The sequence below is a fragment of the Ahaetulla prasina genome, chromosome 1, assembly GCF_028640845.1.
Source record: "Ahaetulla prasina isolate Xishuangbanna chromosome 1, ASM2864084v1, whole genome shotgun sequence".
NCBI classification, from domain to species: domain Eukaryota; kingdom Metazoa; phylum Chordata; class Lepidosauria; order Squamata; family Colubridae; genus Ahaetulla; species Ahaetulla prasina.
In genome coordinates this window covers 218,719,062-218,735,387 of record NC_080539.1, presented here as the reverse complement: position 1 = coordinate 218,735,387, position 16,326 = coordinate 218,719,062, and the positions used below count along the sequence as shown (strand labels likewise).

Genomic DNA, 16,326 nt, shown 5'->3' with positions numbered 1-16,326 from the left:
TTGTCAAACTGTGGCTGACTCATTAGCCAGGAGCATGGCTGCCCTTTCAGGTTCACAAAGGTGTTGTTTTTATGTCATTTGCATTTTCAGAACATCTAAACCAGGACCCAGGCTCTTAAAGGTGCTCCCCAAACCCCTTTCCCTTCTTTGTATCATTATGCTAAAGTACAATAAACTGAACACAAGTTAGACAGCCATTTCCCAGAAGTTTGGCTGGTACTGCATTTGTTTGAGAACAAATATATACAAATAATTTAACAACTGGTTCTCTTCCCTAATGATTGGTGGGCATGGCCAAGGGGTGTGACAGGCAGCACTCGGCCTCCTGCACCCCCCCCGGAGTAAAAATGAGCCATGGGGGGGCACCACACACTCCTACGCCCCATTTTGGGCCTAGTAGGCCTCCCTGCAGCCTCCTGGGAGCAAAAATGGACCACGGGGGGGGGGAGTGTACCCCCTGTGCCCCATTTTGGGCCTAGTAGGCCTTCCTGCATTTACCTTGGAGTCAAGACGGCGACTCCTGGAAGGGGCGAGGAGGGCTGGGGCCAGCCAACAATTTAAAAATTAAAATATTATTATTATTATTATTATTATTATTATTATTATTATTATTATTATTATTATTATTATTATTATTATTATTATTATTTAACAACCGGTTCACCTGAACTGCTGAATCCCACCACTGAATATATCCTTCAGAACTCAGGATACAGTTTTTAACCATTATACCGTATAACACTGATAAAAGGAGAAAGGAGCGGGGACCAAAATAAAATTACATTCAGATCTTATGGTAGACAAGACTTGCATCCTTATTAAGCTGAGCAACGGTTAAAATTCCCGCATCTAGGAATATACCTTTATGGGTGGTCCTTGACTTACAACCACAGTTGCGTCCAAAATTTCCGTTGCTCAGCAAGGCAGCTGTTAAGCTGACTTTTGCCCCACCTTACGACCTTTTTTTTTTACACTGTTGTTAAACGAATCACTGCCGTTGTTAAGGGAATCAAGTAGTTGTTAAACAAATCTGGCTTCCTCCACTGATTTCGCTTGTCGGAAGCCAGCTGGGAAGGTTACAAATGGTGATCTCATGGCACTAAAAGTTGCCAGGTGCCTGAATTTTGATCACGTGACCATGAAGATGCTGAACAGTCATAAATGTGAAAAACAATCATAAGTCACTATTTTCAACGCTCTTATAACCTTTAAAACAGTGGTGGTATTCTATCTGGTTTGAGCAAGCCAGCAGCGGCTGCTGCGGGAGGCTCCGCCCACCCGCCTGTATGTAGTCATGTCCCATTTATCCATGTTTTTGACACTGCGCATGTGTGGAAGGCCCTGCGCATGCACAGAGGTGGTACGTACGAATGAAGCCTGCATGCACACACATTCGCATTTGCGAACTGGTAGCGAAGGTAAGTGAATCCCACCCGTACTTTAAAGGTCATTAAATAAGTGTTTGTAAGTGAAGGACTACCTGCAGTTTAAAAATTGTTCTATTTCTGCCAACGGCCATCTTTTCTTAACAAGGTGGGGTTATTCCTAACTGCTTTTCAGCATGAAGAGTGCATGAATGAAGTTATCTAGTGGCACGATTTGTGATAAAATCACTCTTTTTCCTAGATGGGGATCTGGGCAGCAAGGTGTCTTAAACTATTTTGAATTAAAACCTACATTTTTAATTATTCTTGCCCTATTTTAAATTGTTACATTCAGTTTTTACGTTGTTAACATTTGTACATCACCCAGGGTCTCTCTGTAAGGGAGCTGGGTGGTTATTAAATGCAATAATTTTTTTTTTTTAATGGATAGATTAGCTCTTACATTTCAAAAGTTTTAGAAGCCTTCAGGTTCAGAAACTTGTTTTACCTCTGTTGCAAATATTGTATGTTGCTGTGTGGAGATCATCTTTACCAGGAAGCCAGTGGGGACAGATGGGAAATGATATCATTATAAAGCTATTTCATTTAGATATAACATTACAACTAATAACTGTTTTCTCAATAAATGTTTATTGTAATGCTGTTAAAAATGAATTTAAAAATAGATGAGCGGAAAGACGGCATTTTGTTCAATTTAGTGATTCTCTTTTTCTCTCTGTTTTTATTGCTCAGACGTTGCAGACTTCCTGGAGCCAAACTAATGCAGTATTAGAAGAAAAGAAGCAAAATGACACACAGGAAACTCCTAGCCCTGTGATGGCGAACTCATGGCACGTGTGAGAGCCATTTCTCTGGGCATGGCAGCTGTCGCCCATTGTTCTTCCGGGTTCCATGCATGCTGGCCAGCTGGTCTTTGTGTGCACAGAAGCACCAGAAACTGGAACAGCAGCAGCTCCCTGGCACTCCCCTTTAATCCTTTCTTCCCTTCTCATCCTTCTTAAACTTCCCCACCACCTTCTCCTCGCTTTCCTACTTCCTCCTCTTTCCCACTTCTCACTACCATCCTTTCTAACCCTCTATCTTCTCCTTCTTCTCCTCCTCCTATCCTTTCTTCTCCTCCTTCTTTCCTCCCTACCCACCTACCTACCTACTTTCTTCCTTCTTTACTCCTCTTTCCTTACCCTTTCCTTCTGGAGTGTTTGCCGAGCAGTCCCGACATTACACCATTCCAACTTGTTTAATTCTACCATTATTCCTGTACAATGGCAACCAATCAATTTATAGTCTTCCCTTCCCGCCTCCTTCCCCGAGACTTCCCAGAACAGAATACAGGGTATTGTAACTAACAAACATAATCTAAAATATAACATAAAACATATTCCATTTCACACCATCACACTATCAATTCCCTTCTTTCTTAAACTAATACATAATAATTCCTAACTTCACTCAAAAACTAATTGATATTTTTTAATCTGATACTTATTTTGAATATAATCAATCCACTTCCTCCATTCCAAAATATATTTTTCTTGTGTACAGTCTTTCAAGTAGGCAGAAATTTTTGCCATTTCTGCTAAATTTGATACTTTACTAATCCATTCTCCAATTGTAGGTAAGTCTTCTTTCTTCCAATATTGTGCAATCAATAATCTTGCAGCAGTTATTAAATTCAGAATCAGTTTTGTCTCTATAACAGTGCAATCTGAGATTATTCCTAATAAAAAGAACTGTGGAACAAACTTGATCTCCCTTCTCATTACAATGTTTAAAAAAAATTTCCAGCTGGCCTTCAGCAATAAACAGCAGACAGAGAATTGTAACACTTTCGTTTTCAACTGCGTAGCTCATTAAAGAACGATCGCCATTTTCACTTTGAAGTCAAATCCAAAACTTAAAAAAAAAAATAACAGGGAATTGATTGATTACTTGCTTTTATAATTAGAGCTCTCCTGTTTCTGTTCAGTCCGGTATTATCTTCTTTAAGTTAAAATTGGTCCCGGAAGTTGGTCGCGGCAATTAGGTCTGCCGGAGCAGGAAAAAAGCCTCAGATCTGGAGCACTTTGAAGTTCTGAGGGGGCTTAACCCTTCGAGCCCCCTGGTATCTTCCAGGAGCTCTAGGGAAGCTCTACCTCTGCTTCTTTTTGCTCACCACCGCTTCTTCTCCCGAAGAGGGGGATTTCCGAACTGCTGGACAGCTGATTGTCGCTGTCTTAGCAGTCCAACATGATCCAGAGGTTGGTGACCAGAAAGATCACCTCCATTGCCAACGGAGCCAACCAGGAAGCAATGGCCATCTTTTCTTAACAAGGTGGGGTTATAATAAAATAATTGCTACCAACCTGCCTTCCATTGAGGACCTGTATACTGCACGAATCAAGAAGAGGGCCGTGAAAATATTTGCAGATCCCTCGCATCCTGGACATAAACTGTTTCAACTCCTACCCTCAAAACGACGCTATAGAGCACTGTACACCAGAACAACTAGACACAAGAACAGTTTTTTCCCGAAGGCCATCACTCTGCTAAACAAATAATTCCCTCAACACTGTCAGACTATTTACTGAATCTGCACTACTATTAATCGTTTCATAGTTCCCATCACCAATCTCTTTCCACTTATGACTGTATGACTATAACTTGTTGCTGGCAATCCTTATGATTTATATTGATATATTGATCATCAATTGTGTTGTAAATGTTGTACCTTGATGAACGTATCTTTTCTTTTATGTACACTGAGCGCATATGCACCAAGACAAATTCCTTGTGTGTCCAATCACACTTGGCCAATAAAATTCTATTCTATTCTATTCTATTCTATTCTATTCTATTCTATTATTCCTAACTGCTTTTCAGCATGAAGAGTGCATGAATGAAGTTATCTAGTGGCACGATTTGTGATAAAATCACTCTGTTTCCTAGATGGGGATCTGGGCAGCAAGGTGTCTTAAACTATTTTGAATTAAAACCTACATTTTTAATTATTCTTGCCCTATTTTAAATTGTTACATTCAGTTTTTACGTTGTTAACATTTGTACATCACCCAGGGTCTCTCTGTAAGGGAGCTGGGTGGTTATTAAATGCAATATTTTTTTTTTTTAATGGATAGATTAGCTCTTACATTTCAAAAGTTTTAGAAGCCTTCAGGTTCAGAAACTTGTTTTACCTCTGTTGCAAATATTGTATGTTGCTGGAGATCATCTTTACCAGGAAGCCAGTGGGGACAGATGGGAAATGATATCATTATAAAGCTATTTCATTTAGATATAACATTACAACTAATAACTGTTTTCTCAATAAATGTTTATTGTAATGCTGTTAAAAATGAATTTAAAAATAGATGAGCGGAAAAACGGCATTTTGTTCAATTTAGTGATTCTCTTTTTCTCTCTGTTTTTATTGCTCAGATGTTGCAGACTTCCTGGAGCCAAACTAATGCAGTATTAGAAGAAAAGAAGCAAAATGACACACAGGAAACTCTTAGCCCTGTGATGGCAAACTCATGGCACGCGTGAGAGCCATTTCTCTGGGCATGGCAGCTGTCGCCCATTGTTCTTCCGGGTTCCATGCATGCTGGCCAGCTGGTCTTTGTGTGCACAGAAGCACCAGAAACTGGAACAGCAGCAGCTCCCTGGCTCGCATGGACACACCGGGAAGCTGAGGTTCCGGGTTCCGGTGTGCGCATGCGTGCCGGCCAGCTGGTCTTTGTGCGCACATGCATGCCAGAAACTGGAAGACCACGTGACCGGCGTGCATGCACATGCCAGAGACCAGAAGCTCAGCTTCCCGGCATGCACACGCATATTGGGGAACTGCTCTTCCAATTTCCGGCACCTCTGTGCATGCGCACCAGGGAGCTGCTCTTCCAGTTTCCGGTGTTACCCCACACGTACGCACTCCCATTTTAGCAGTCGGTGCCAAAAAGGTTCTGGGAGGGCAACGGGAAAAGGATAACACTGTCTTAGCCCTTTAGCCTTCTCTAGGAAGAGGAAAAAAGAACAACATGCATTTCTACAAGGGATTCCTTGACTTGTATATGGGAGAAGGTGAGAGTCATATGCCATCTACTTGGCATATATCCCCAGAATCGCAAGCATTCTTTAATTAATACACATATTGCCTACGCTGTAAATGCTAATTAGGATGGCGTCTAACCAGCAACAAATGATTAATGTGGAAACATTTAAATCCAAATGCCATTTAGATACTGCTTCTTTTGCTGGGATCTAGTCATTTTCTCATCCAAGCAGAATATTAGAGAACCTGAATTTAAACGCGACTATCAGGACTATGGTGGCATGGTGGCTCAGTGGTTAAGATGCTGGGCTTGTCGCCTGGAAAGCCAGCAGCCGGGGTTCAAGACCCGAGTGCCACATGATGGGGTGAGCTCCCGTCCTTGCCAATCTAGTAGTTTGAAAGCATGCAAATGCGAGTAGATAAATAGGTACCACTTCAATGTGAAGGTAACAGCGCTCCATGAATCATGCTGGCCACATGACCATGGAAATGTCTTTGGACAGCACTGGCTCAGTGGCCTTGAAACAGAGATGAACACTGCCTCCTCTAGGAAATATTTGCAATATTTGGACTATACAGCACTTCGGACTGCAAGACAAAAAGATGCATTGAAGAGTACAAGCATGGCACCTCTCTGCATTTCCTTGAATTAGCAGTAAGAAAGGAACTTCTGTCCCCAAAAGGGAACAGGAAGTTTGGATGAAGAAAGTGCAGAAAATGTGACAATCATATTCACCCGTTATTTGGTTCCATTATCCAAAATAAATGTACAAATGACAAGACATGGGTTGGTATCAAAGGCCCCAAGACTTATATAATAAGTGAGGTGTTTTTTGTTTGTTTGGATTAGTCTTGCCCCCCACCCCCCACCCCGTGACTAAATAGACAAGTCCCTATGGTTTTCTTGGCAATATTTTGGATTGGGTGGTTTACCACTGCTTTCTTCGTAGGACTGAGAGAAAGGGACTGGCCCAAGCTTTCATGTCTAAGGCAAGCCATAGACCTCACCATTTCCTGGTTTCTATGCAGGGGTGGGATTCAGCTGGTTCTGACCGGTTCGGACATACTGGTAGCTTTGAGAATCAGTTGAGAGCGAACTGGTTAGTTCTGACGATCAGATGGGCCTGCCCATCCGCCCCTGCACTACCTATATTTCTTTTGTTTTAAGCCCATCTGATAGGCGCGACAGAGCGGATTGCAGCGCCTCAGCTGTTTTACTCACTCTGGATTCAGTAGAAGGCGACTTTCAATCGTAACGAGCATGCACGGAAGCACGAGTTTGATGCGTGTGCAGTGAACCGGTTGTTACAACTGGTGAATCCTACCACTGTTTCTATGCCAGTATCTTAACTATTAGACCAAACTGGTTCTCAGTCAATAGTTACACAAATAATAACTCAACTTACAACAGTTTGTTCAGTGACTGTTCAAAGTCACAACGGCACTGAAAAAAGAGACTTATGATCAGTCCTCACACTTATGACTATTGTAGCATGATCACATGATCAGAATTCAGATGCTTGGCAACTGACTCATATTTATGATGGCTGCAGCGTCCCAGGGTCCTGTGATCTCCTTTTGCAACCTTCTGACAAGCATAGTCCATAGAGAAACCAGATTTAACAACCGTGTGGCTAACTTAACAACTTCAGTGATTCACTTAACCCCTTTAGCAAGAAAGGCTGTAAAATGGGGCAAAACTCACTTAACAAGAATAGAAATGGTAACGTCTGGGAAGCTTCTGTTGCTTTACAAGCTCTGTTCATGTGTACATATAGGGCCCTCAGTGAAATCGAGTTTGACACCACTGATAGAGAGAGATACAGATATAATTACCTAACAAAGGCAATTGCTCGAGCAGTTATTCATCGTCTCAGTCAGTCTTAGAGTAAAACAGAAATAAAGCCCATTACCCTTCCGGTAGCTTCCATCGCTTTCTTGTCCTGAGATGCAAAGCCTGTCAGCATTCGAGACTGAATCATTCCCGACAAAGCCAAGAAAGGCAAAAAGCAAGTTATGACTAAGCTGAGTTTCCAGCTGAAGTAGAAAGCGATAATAATGGAGACTCCGATATTGGTGAAGGAATTCACAATCATGCCTATCTGTGTGCCAGTCGCCTAGGAAAGGAAGGAGATCAATCAGTCAATCATCAACAGCTTCTTGGACCAAGCTTGGCTCTATTTTATTTTTTATTTTTATTTATTTATTTGTAACAACAGTATATATAAGCATAAGCATGAAATAACTATACTGTATATAAGCATAAGTATGTAATAACTATATTAATTGGATATAAGGAAAGGAAACAATAGGACAGAAATGGTAGGCATGCTGGTGCTCTTATGCACGCCCCTTACAGACCTCTTAGAAATGGGGTGAGGTTAATAGTAGACAGTTTTTGGTTGAAGCTTTGGGGATTTTGGGAAGAGACCACAGAGTCAGGTAGTGTGTTCCAAGTATTTACAACTCTGCTACTGAAGTCATATTTTCGGCAATCAAGATTGGAGCGGTTAACATTAAGTTTAAATCTATTGTGTGCTCGTGTATTGTTGCAATTGAAGCTGAAGTAGTCTTCAACAGGAAGGACATTGTAATAGATGATTCTATGAGTTAAACTCAGGTCATGTTGAAGGCGGCGGAGTTCTAAATTTTCTAAACCCAGGATTTCAAGTCTGGTGGCATAAGGTATTTTGTTGTATTCAGAGGAGTGGAGTACTCTTCTTGTAAAATATTTCTGGACACGTTCAATTGTATTGACATCAGAAATGTGGTATGGGTTCCAGACAGGCGAGGTGTATTCAAGAATTGGTCTAGCAAATGTTTTATATGCTTTGGTTAGTAGTGTAGTGTTTCTGGAGAAGAAGCTAGGCAAGATCAGCAGTTGCCAGAGAGCTCAGAGAGGCAACACAATATTTCAGGACAGGGGTGCATATGTCCCGCCATTTGTCTTACTCCATTCTGTTACTCAGTCACTGACATTGAAAGTCACTCCATTTCTTTACATGGACAGGAGTGAGCCATTTTGGCAGCCATCTCAGACCTCGGAGTATCTTAGTAGGTCAGATGGAAGCCATGACCTTTTCATTCTTCCACAGTTTTCTGCTAATGGCGCCTCCAACCATTATTCTCTCATGAAAAGCATGGCGGCGCCATTAGCAGAAAACTGTGGAAGAATGGAAAGGTCATGGCTTCCATCTGACCTACTACCGGCACTTTTTATTTTTCTCACTATCTACAGATAGTCCTCGACTTAGGACAGTTCGTTTAGTGACCGTTCAAAGTTACAATGGCACTGATGGCCATTTTTCACATTTAGGACCATTGCAGCATCCTAATGGTCAGGTGATTTACGTTCAGGTGCTTGACAACGGACCCATATTTATGATGCCTTCCATTGAGGACCTGTATACTGCACGAATCAAGAAGGGGGCCGTGAAAATATTTGCAGATCCCTCACATCCTGGACATAAACTGTTTCAACTCCTACCCTCAAAACGACGCTATAGAGCACTGCACACCAGAACAACTAGACACAAGAACAGTTTTTTCCCGAAGGCCATCACTGCTAAACAAATAATTCCATCAACACTGTCAAACTATTTAGTAAATCTGCACTACTATTAATCTTCTCATCGTTCCCATCACCAATCTCTTTCCACTTATGACTGTATGACTATAACTTGTTGCTGGCAATCCTTATGATTTATATTGATATATTGACCATCAATTGTGTTGTAAATGTTGTACCTTGATGAAGGTATCTTTTCTTTTATGTACACTGAGAGCGTATGCACCAAGACAAATTCCTTGTGTGTCCAATCACACTTGGCCAATAAAATTCTATTCTATTCTATTCTATGATGGTTGCAGTGTTCAGGAGTCATTCTGCAACCCTCCGACAAGCAAAATAAATGGAGAAGCCAGATTCATTTAACAACCGTGTCACTAATTTGACAACTGCAATAACTCACTTAATGAATGTGGCAAGAAAAGTCCTAAAATGGAAGACATTCACTTAACAACATAAATTTGGGGCTCAATTGCGGTTGTAAGTTGAGGATTACCTGTGTACCAGACAACCTCTGGTATTTCAAACTGCAAAATAGGCCCGTCAGCCACAACTTAAGTCACTGCTACTTTTATTCTCCGTCTGTTTTATTCTTGGCTTCTCAACTTGTAGTAACCTCACAAGAGGAGTAGCAAAGACAAAGTCAGTCCAAAGTCACCTTTATGGTGGTGAAATCACCACCGAGAGCAAAAAGCTAGTCTAGCTTGGAACCGCTCCATGGGAGGAAGTGGCAGAGGCCTGACTCCTGAAGCCTTTATCTGCCTGTTCCCAAGAGAATACAGTCTGGCAAGACTCTTGTAAATCAATAAGATGACAGCAATAAAGAAGCAGTAACAGTAACACAGTTGGGAAGGGGCCTTGGAGGTCATCTAGTCCAACCCCATGCTTACGCAGGAGACCTATGCTAGGGATTCGAACCACCAAACTGCCGACCTTTCTGATCAACAAGCTTAGATCAGCCTGCTTCCTTGCGTTTGACAATTACTGATGTAAATAGAATGTTTTGCTCCCAACTTCAGACCAGAAGCTTAAATTGGCTTAAATTTTATTGATTTTAAATTATCTATTATTAATTTTAATGGGGTCTTAGTTTTATATATTTTAAAGTTTTTTAGGCCAATTATAAAATAAGTTTTTTAATTTGTATTTTAAATTGTATATTGTATTGTTTGTTTTTATTTTTGGCTGTACACCGCCCTGAGTCCTTCGGGAGAAGGATAAAAATCGAATAAATAATAATAAAAAGAAGTAGAGCTTCAGAGGAGAAAATATCATTTTTCCCTATGTGTGTGCTGTAGAAGATGAACTAAGGAAAATGTGAGGTGTTTTTTTTTTCTGAATAGGCTGTAAAGTTCTCCTGTCAGGGAGGATAAATTGCAGTCGACTTCAATAGAGTTGAAGTCCACACATCTTCAAGTTGCCAAGGTTGAGAAACACTGCAATAGACAGACCGTTTAGGGAGCCCGGGCGTGAATGAATGAGCGAAGACAAAGGGCTTATATTATAGAAAGTGTTGCTCCAAAAAAATTGCAGCTGATCTTTTTCCTCGTTCATTTTAACACTCAATTGTTGAAGTCTGCCTTGTGCCCTTGGATGTGCAGATAATAATTTTACAATTGGGTTTTAACGGCTAGCCTTGTCTCCGATCGTTGTTTTACATCATTGTTTTGATGAAATCGTAATTTTACATGTTATGAAGTTGCTTTGAGCAGGGGCGTTTGCCACAGAAAAGCAGGAGAGGAAGGTTTCATAAAATAAGTCGGAATAAATCACGCAAGCCTTCCACAGATAATCTGAAGATTCAGATTTACAGCTGCAATGAGAAGTAGGCCTTAGATGCTTCAAAGATCTGCATACTGTGTATTAAAAAATGCCTTGAAAGCTTCTTGTTTTATCACATCGACAATTATAAATCATTGGGAAGCTTGCAACTACACAGGAGGTTGTGCTGGCGGCCCCGGGTAGGGACTCAAATTGTACACTCCTCCTTTATCAGGTTACTGAAACACACACTTGCCAGCAGCAATTATTATTTTGCTTCATTCTGAAGCAAAGCATGTGGGATGGTTTGTGAAACGATTATTAAATCAAATCTCTTACCCCTTGAACTTGAGAGGCATCAGTTGCTAGTCTCGTAGTCAAGGCCCCTGGGCTGTTTCTATGGTCGTCAAACCAACCAATTTCTTGGCCTAACATCGCCTGGAAGCCAATTTTCCTTAAGCGTCGTGTAAGCAATTCTCCGGCCTTTGCAAACGTATAGCCCTGCAAGTGATTTTTAACAAGTGTAAATCTAAGCGTCAGTGCACGTGTATACCAAAAAGAAAACAAGGGAGGGGGAGCAGGGAGAGAGTATCAAGGGAACGGCACCCTCATGCTGAGAATCCTATTTGGTTGTCATCACCTGCAAGAACTGAGTGAAGAACGATACGATTCCAACAACCACAAAGAGCAAGCAGACACCGTTGATCTGAGCTCTTTGCTCTTCTTCATCAGGCACTGAAAAGGTCTTGAGGAAAGAAAGGGAGATTAAACGTAAGTTTTTGCACCCGGCAGTTGAAAGCACGCACTTATTGAGTTTTTGTTCAGTATTTAGGCCAAAGGGTACAGTGATGTAGAAAAACGCATGCTTGTGTAGTCTAATCCATGTTCATTTCAGCATGGCATTTGACATGGTTCGTCAACAGGGCTGGCCACATCACTGGGTGTAAAGTATGAATATCAGACAGCAGAATCTGAGTATTAATGTTTTTTATGCTACTCACATCGCACTAGAGGTGTTTCTGGGTTGAAAAGATTAGCCAGGGACCTCACCATTGCCAGGAGACGCCCAGTTGGGGGTACCTGCTGTCCCCAGCAGGAGCTAGAGCAAAGGATGGGAGCTCACCCCACCCCATGGGCAGCAGCTGGGTCTCGAACATGGGCTTGCTAACCTCCAACCCAGCATTCTAACCATGTGAGCCACCATGCTCCTTCCATGCTAGTAACTATCTTGTTTGCCCCGCTCTGACCCCTTCCCAGTTTGAGGGCATCTGTCTTACAGTGTATTATCCCATTCTAGATACATCCATTTTTAAAAGTGGAAGTTTGTTGAACCAGTGCTGTGGTTCCAGGAAACCTAACACTGTGCCCTCCCCACCCCTTATGAAATACACCAGAAGAAATGTAGATCTGTTGAGAAGGCAGGTATTATTAGTAAGTGGAAAGTAAGTAATGCTGGATCAACTAAAGCCATGCATCTCTGAAGCGGAGTAAGAGAGAGCAGTAGCAATCAAAAGAAGAGAGAATCAGAAAGTCACAAGTCCTTTAAAAGTCTAACACCTATTAATGATTCTTCAGAAGAAAACCCAGCAGGACAAGTAGGTCAATTTCTCTCCCTTTTTTTCTTTGGCAACCGTATGAATAAAATTGTCCCTGAATCCTCATCAAATTAAGTGGAGAAATTTAGCAAAAGTAATAGACTTAGATACCATTCTATTGTGTTTTACAGCATTCTCTGAGCAGTTTACAGAGTCAGCATATTGTCCCACAACAATCTAGCTCCTCATTTTACTGACCTTGGAAGGATTGAAGACTGAGTCAACCTTGAGCCCAGTCAGGATCGAACTGCAGGCTGTGGGCAGAGTCAGCCTGCAACGCTACATTCTAACCACTCCACCACAGGGGTTCCTAATTTCCCAGTTACTCTCCACTTGCCCATTTACTCACTGGGGGAAAATAAAATAAAATAAAAATCCATGTCTAATCTCCCCCTTTCAAAAAGCTTTAAAGGAAAAAAGAAAATGCTAGGAACTCTAATCATACAAGTCTTGCCACATGCGTGTCTTGCCTCTCCCCCAAACTAGCATCTCTAACATCTTTAGAGCAGAGAGATGAAAAAAAGTGCTGAATTGTGTTGAGATCTGAGGTAGGATTATTTCCTCCTGTGCTAAAAGCAAAACTGACAGGAAAACTAGCTTTCAGATAAACAATATGTAATTGGCTTTTCCACATAATTTTGAATTGCCAGCTACATTCCAGAGACTCATTTTGATCTGGAGCTCATTAATGAAAGAGTCACATCTTCCATTCCTTCTTTCCCTAGAATACTGCCAGCAGGATAACAGGGCCTGCCTGGAGAACCAGTCTTAAACTTGTCTTCAGAACATGTCTCTGTTTATACGTAGGCACAGTGGTTAGTTAGATTTCCCTATTGCATCAAAGTACATTTTTTAAACAGTGGCTTTTTAGATAAGCCACACGTTAGGCAAGATTCCAGCTTCACCCTAAGTGGTAGGCCACAGTTTACAAACTGCCAGACGAACCAAAGAAACCACTTTATAGCTTACAGTGATGTGTGAATTCATCCAGTAATGAAATCGAGATTGAGGGAGGGAGGGAAAGAGAGAGAGAGAGAGAGAGAGGGGGAGGGAGAGAGAGAGAGAGACTCAAAATAACAGAAAGGAAATTGTTATGTCAGCGTTACACACCATTTCCTGCACAACATAGGATGCTCAATATCATTTATTACAAGGCGAAAGAACACTGGTCATTGGACCTACTCCAAGAATTTGACTGAAGAGCAAGGCATAGAGAGGATTGACTGCCCCATTGGCCCCTGCCCCAAGGGATCCAAGCACCATATAGGGCCATTCGGGAGCATTGTACTTCAAAATCCTGGTCACGCTAGCAGGTGCGACTTCTTCCTCATCCTTTTCATGAATCCGTTCCTTTTGAAAAGGAGAGAGAGAAACATTAGCATTCAAGACTGTTGCTACCAGAGGACAACAGCAAATGGCTCTCCATCACCTCTCCCCCTCCCCACACCCCGCCTGCCATTTTTCCTCAGGACGAAATCAAAAGGAGAGGGGAAATAAGGAAAGCAGCTTGCAACATTATGAGTCTTTGCCTCTTTTCTGTGATCTCCCACGCACGTGTATAAAAGGGTGAGGATGTGATATAGCAGCACAAATGATGCTACTTTCATCGTTTTTATGAAAGCCTCCAGACAAGCAGACATCTCTGCCTCATTATAGATCTTTAGATTTTGAGGGAATCACCTCGCAGTATTCCTAACAAAGGTGAAGTTGTCAACACGGCTTTTGGCAGGAGGGTTAAACTCCCATTTAAGTGCAGTCACCAAGAAAGCCTTTTATTTGTCCTTCCCCATCCAGCTTCTGACGCACCTGGTATACGGGAAAATGCCTCTCCATTGGATTTTAGGCTGTGAACAAGCTGTTTCCTAAATTGATGTGGACCTACATCGAGTAGTGAGGTGGCCTAAAGGTGGAGGTCTCGCCTCACAATCAGGAAGTTGTGAGTTCGATCCTAGGTAAAGGCATATATTTCTCTCTCTGGGCACAATGAGAATATATCTGCTGAATGTAACTCCGTATTGGCGACAGGAAGGGCATTCGGCCAGTAAACACTTAGTAACAGTAACAGTAAACATTCAGTTGCCCAGATTCCACCCCACAAAGGATTATGGGGTTATTAAAAAAAAAAAAGATGACGATATGGACCTACATCGTGTAGACCATCATGTCCCCTTTACAGTCAAATTAATAGTCATTGGAGCACTTACAGTACCAGTGTGATATTTTATCCCAACCTGTAATGCTCAAATAATCTTGCCATTGCTACATTTGAACCAATGACATTTTCCAAAGACTCTTCATTGGAGGCCTCCAGGAGAATGGCTTGCAATCATTTGATCCCAACAAAAGTATCACAGGTCCGGTGTCATGAGATGGGAAGAGACAAAGGAACATAAAACAGAAGCTTCTCTTGGTCTTGCAGTGACTCTAACTGACCTTCATAAATGGTCTTCCATCTTCTTCATAGTGAGATATGCTACAGTTGCTCTCTGAATAGGATCCTACAATTGACGCTGGATGGTCAGGGACTATGTTTGACAACTGAGATCTGGAACGCTGTCGAAGAGATGCTCTGAGAAACAGAGAAAAGTCTAATCACACTCTTGTCTGTCTCAGGAGTTCAGGAAATGGTGCATTTATTATTAAATTTTATTACCGTATATACTCGAGTATAAGCCGAGTTTTTCAGCACGTTTTTTGTGCTGAAAAACGTCCCCTCGGCTTATACTCGAGTATATACGGCTTATACTCGAGTTTTTTTTTCTTCTTCTTTTTTTCACATTATACCGGATGGCGCAAACTTGGCGGGCTTTTGCATTAGCGCGGGGAAGCCCTGCTGGTGCAGTGAGAGGGCGGGGCGGGGGAGCCGCCAGCCTTCTCGGCTGAGGGAGGGAGGGTTTCCCCGACCAGTAGCTGCCTCATTTCCCACCCTCGGCTTATACTCGAGTCCCCAGTTTACCCCAGTTTTTTGGGGTAAAATTGGGGACCTCGGCTTATACTCGGATCGGCTTATATTCGAGTATATACGGTATATAATATAAAATGCCACCATGAGCTTTGTTCTGATGCCACTGTTATTCTTATTGCATCCAATATTTGAGATTCATGGTTCAGTTTAAATCAGTGGTAGTCAACCTGGTCCCTACTGCCCACTAGTGGGTGTTCCAGCTTTCATGGTGGGCGGTAGCGGTTTTGTCCGATACTGAAGCACTTTCCTTTTTTTGAATTTAATTAAATTTTTAAAAAATTTCATAGCATTATTTAAAAACATTTTCATTAGGTTTTCATAAAATTCCCCGTGACAATTTAAATTTCTGAAAATATACTATTTGTATCACCCGTGCATGTTTAGTTCATGTTATGTAAGTGAAACTAAATGGCGCTATAGTGCGACCACAGACAAAAGAGCCTCGTCCCAGAATAGCTCGCGCATCTCCCCCCACACCACCCAGCTGTAATAGACAAGCAGACCTGGTAGCCGGCACCCCCCTCAACCCAATCACGATGCCCGAGAGGCATGTGCAGACTATGATACACAGCGCATTACTGTGGAATCGGTGGGCGGTTAGAAAATTTTACTACTAACAGAGATACAAAAGTGGGTAGTAGGCATAAAAAGGTTGACTACCCCTGGTTTAAATCATCAGTTTAAGAGCCATGGTGGCGCAGTGGTTAGAATGCAGTACCGCAAGCTACTTCTGCTGATTGCTGTCTGCCAGCAATTTGGCAGTTTGATTCTCACCAGGCTCAAGGTTGACCCAGCCTTCCATCCTTCCAAAATCAGTAAACTAAGGACCCAGATTGTTGGGGGCAATATGCAGACTCTGTAAACTGCTTAGAGAGGACTGTAAAGCACTGTGAAGCGGTGTATAAGTCTAAGTGCTATTGCTATTGCTATCCAGAGAACCAGAGTCTCTCATTTTCATCCAACTGAGTGACAAAAATTCCTCAAGGCCAGAAAAAAAGGTCAATACTCCTGAGGAATCCACTTGGTACAGC

At 42.0% G+C, this 16,326-nt stretch overlaps 1 protein-coding gene across 1 annotated transcript in view; it reads right to left on the bottom strand.

The window, feature by feature from the left end:
* The window catches only part of ABCB11 (ATP binding cassette subfamily B member 11), an 83,201-nt gene that overhangs the window by 13,818 nt on the left and 53,057 nt on the right, over nt 1–16,326 (bottom strand). The window contains exons 19-23 of the mRNA XM_058191143.1: nt 14,764–14,899; nt 13,513–13,680; nt 11,376–11,480; nt 11,075–11,236; nt 7,320–7,523 (exon numbers count right to left, since the gene is read on the bottom strand). Of these exons, the coding sequence (XP_058047126.1) occupies nt 7,320–7,523; nt 11,075–11,236; nt 11,376–11,480; nt 13,513–13,680; nt 14,764–14,899 (775 nt within the window). The remainder of the gene's footprint in view (nt 1–7,319; nt 7,524–11,074; nt 11,237–11,375; nt 11,481–13,512; nt 13,681–14,763; nt 14,900–16,326) is intronic.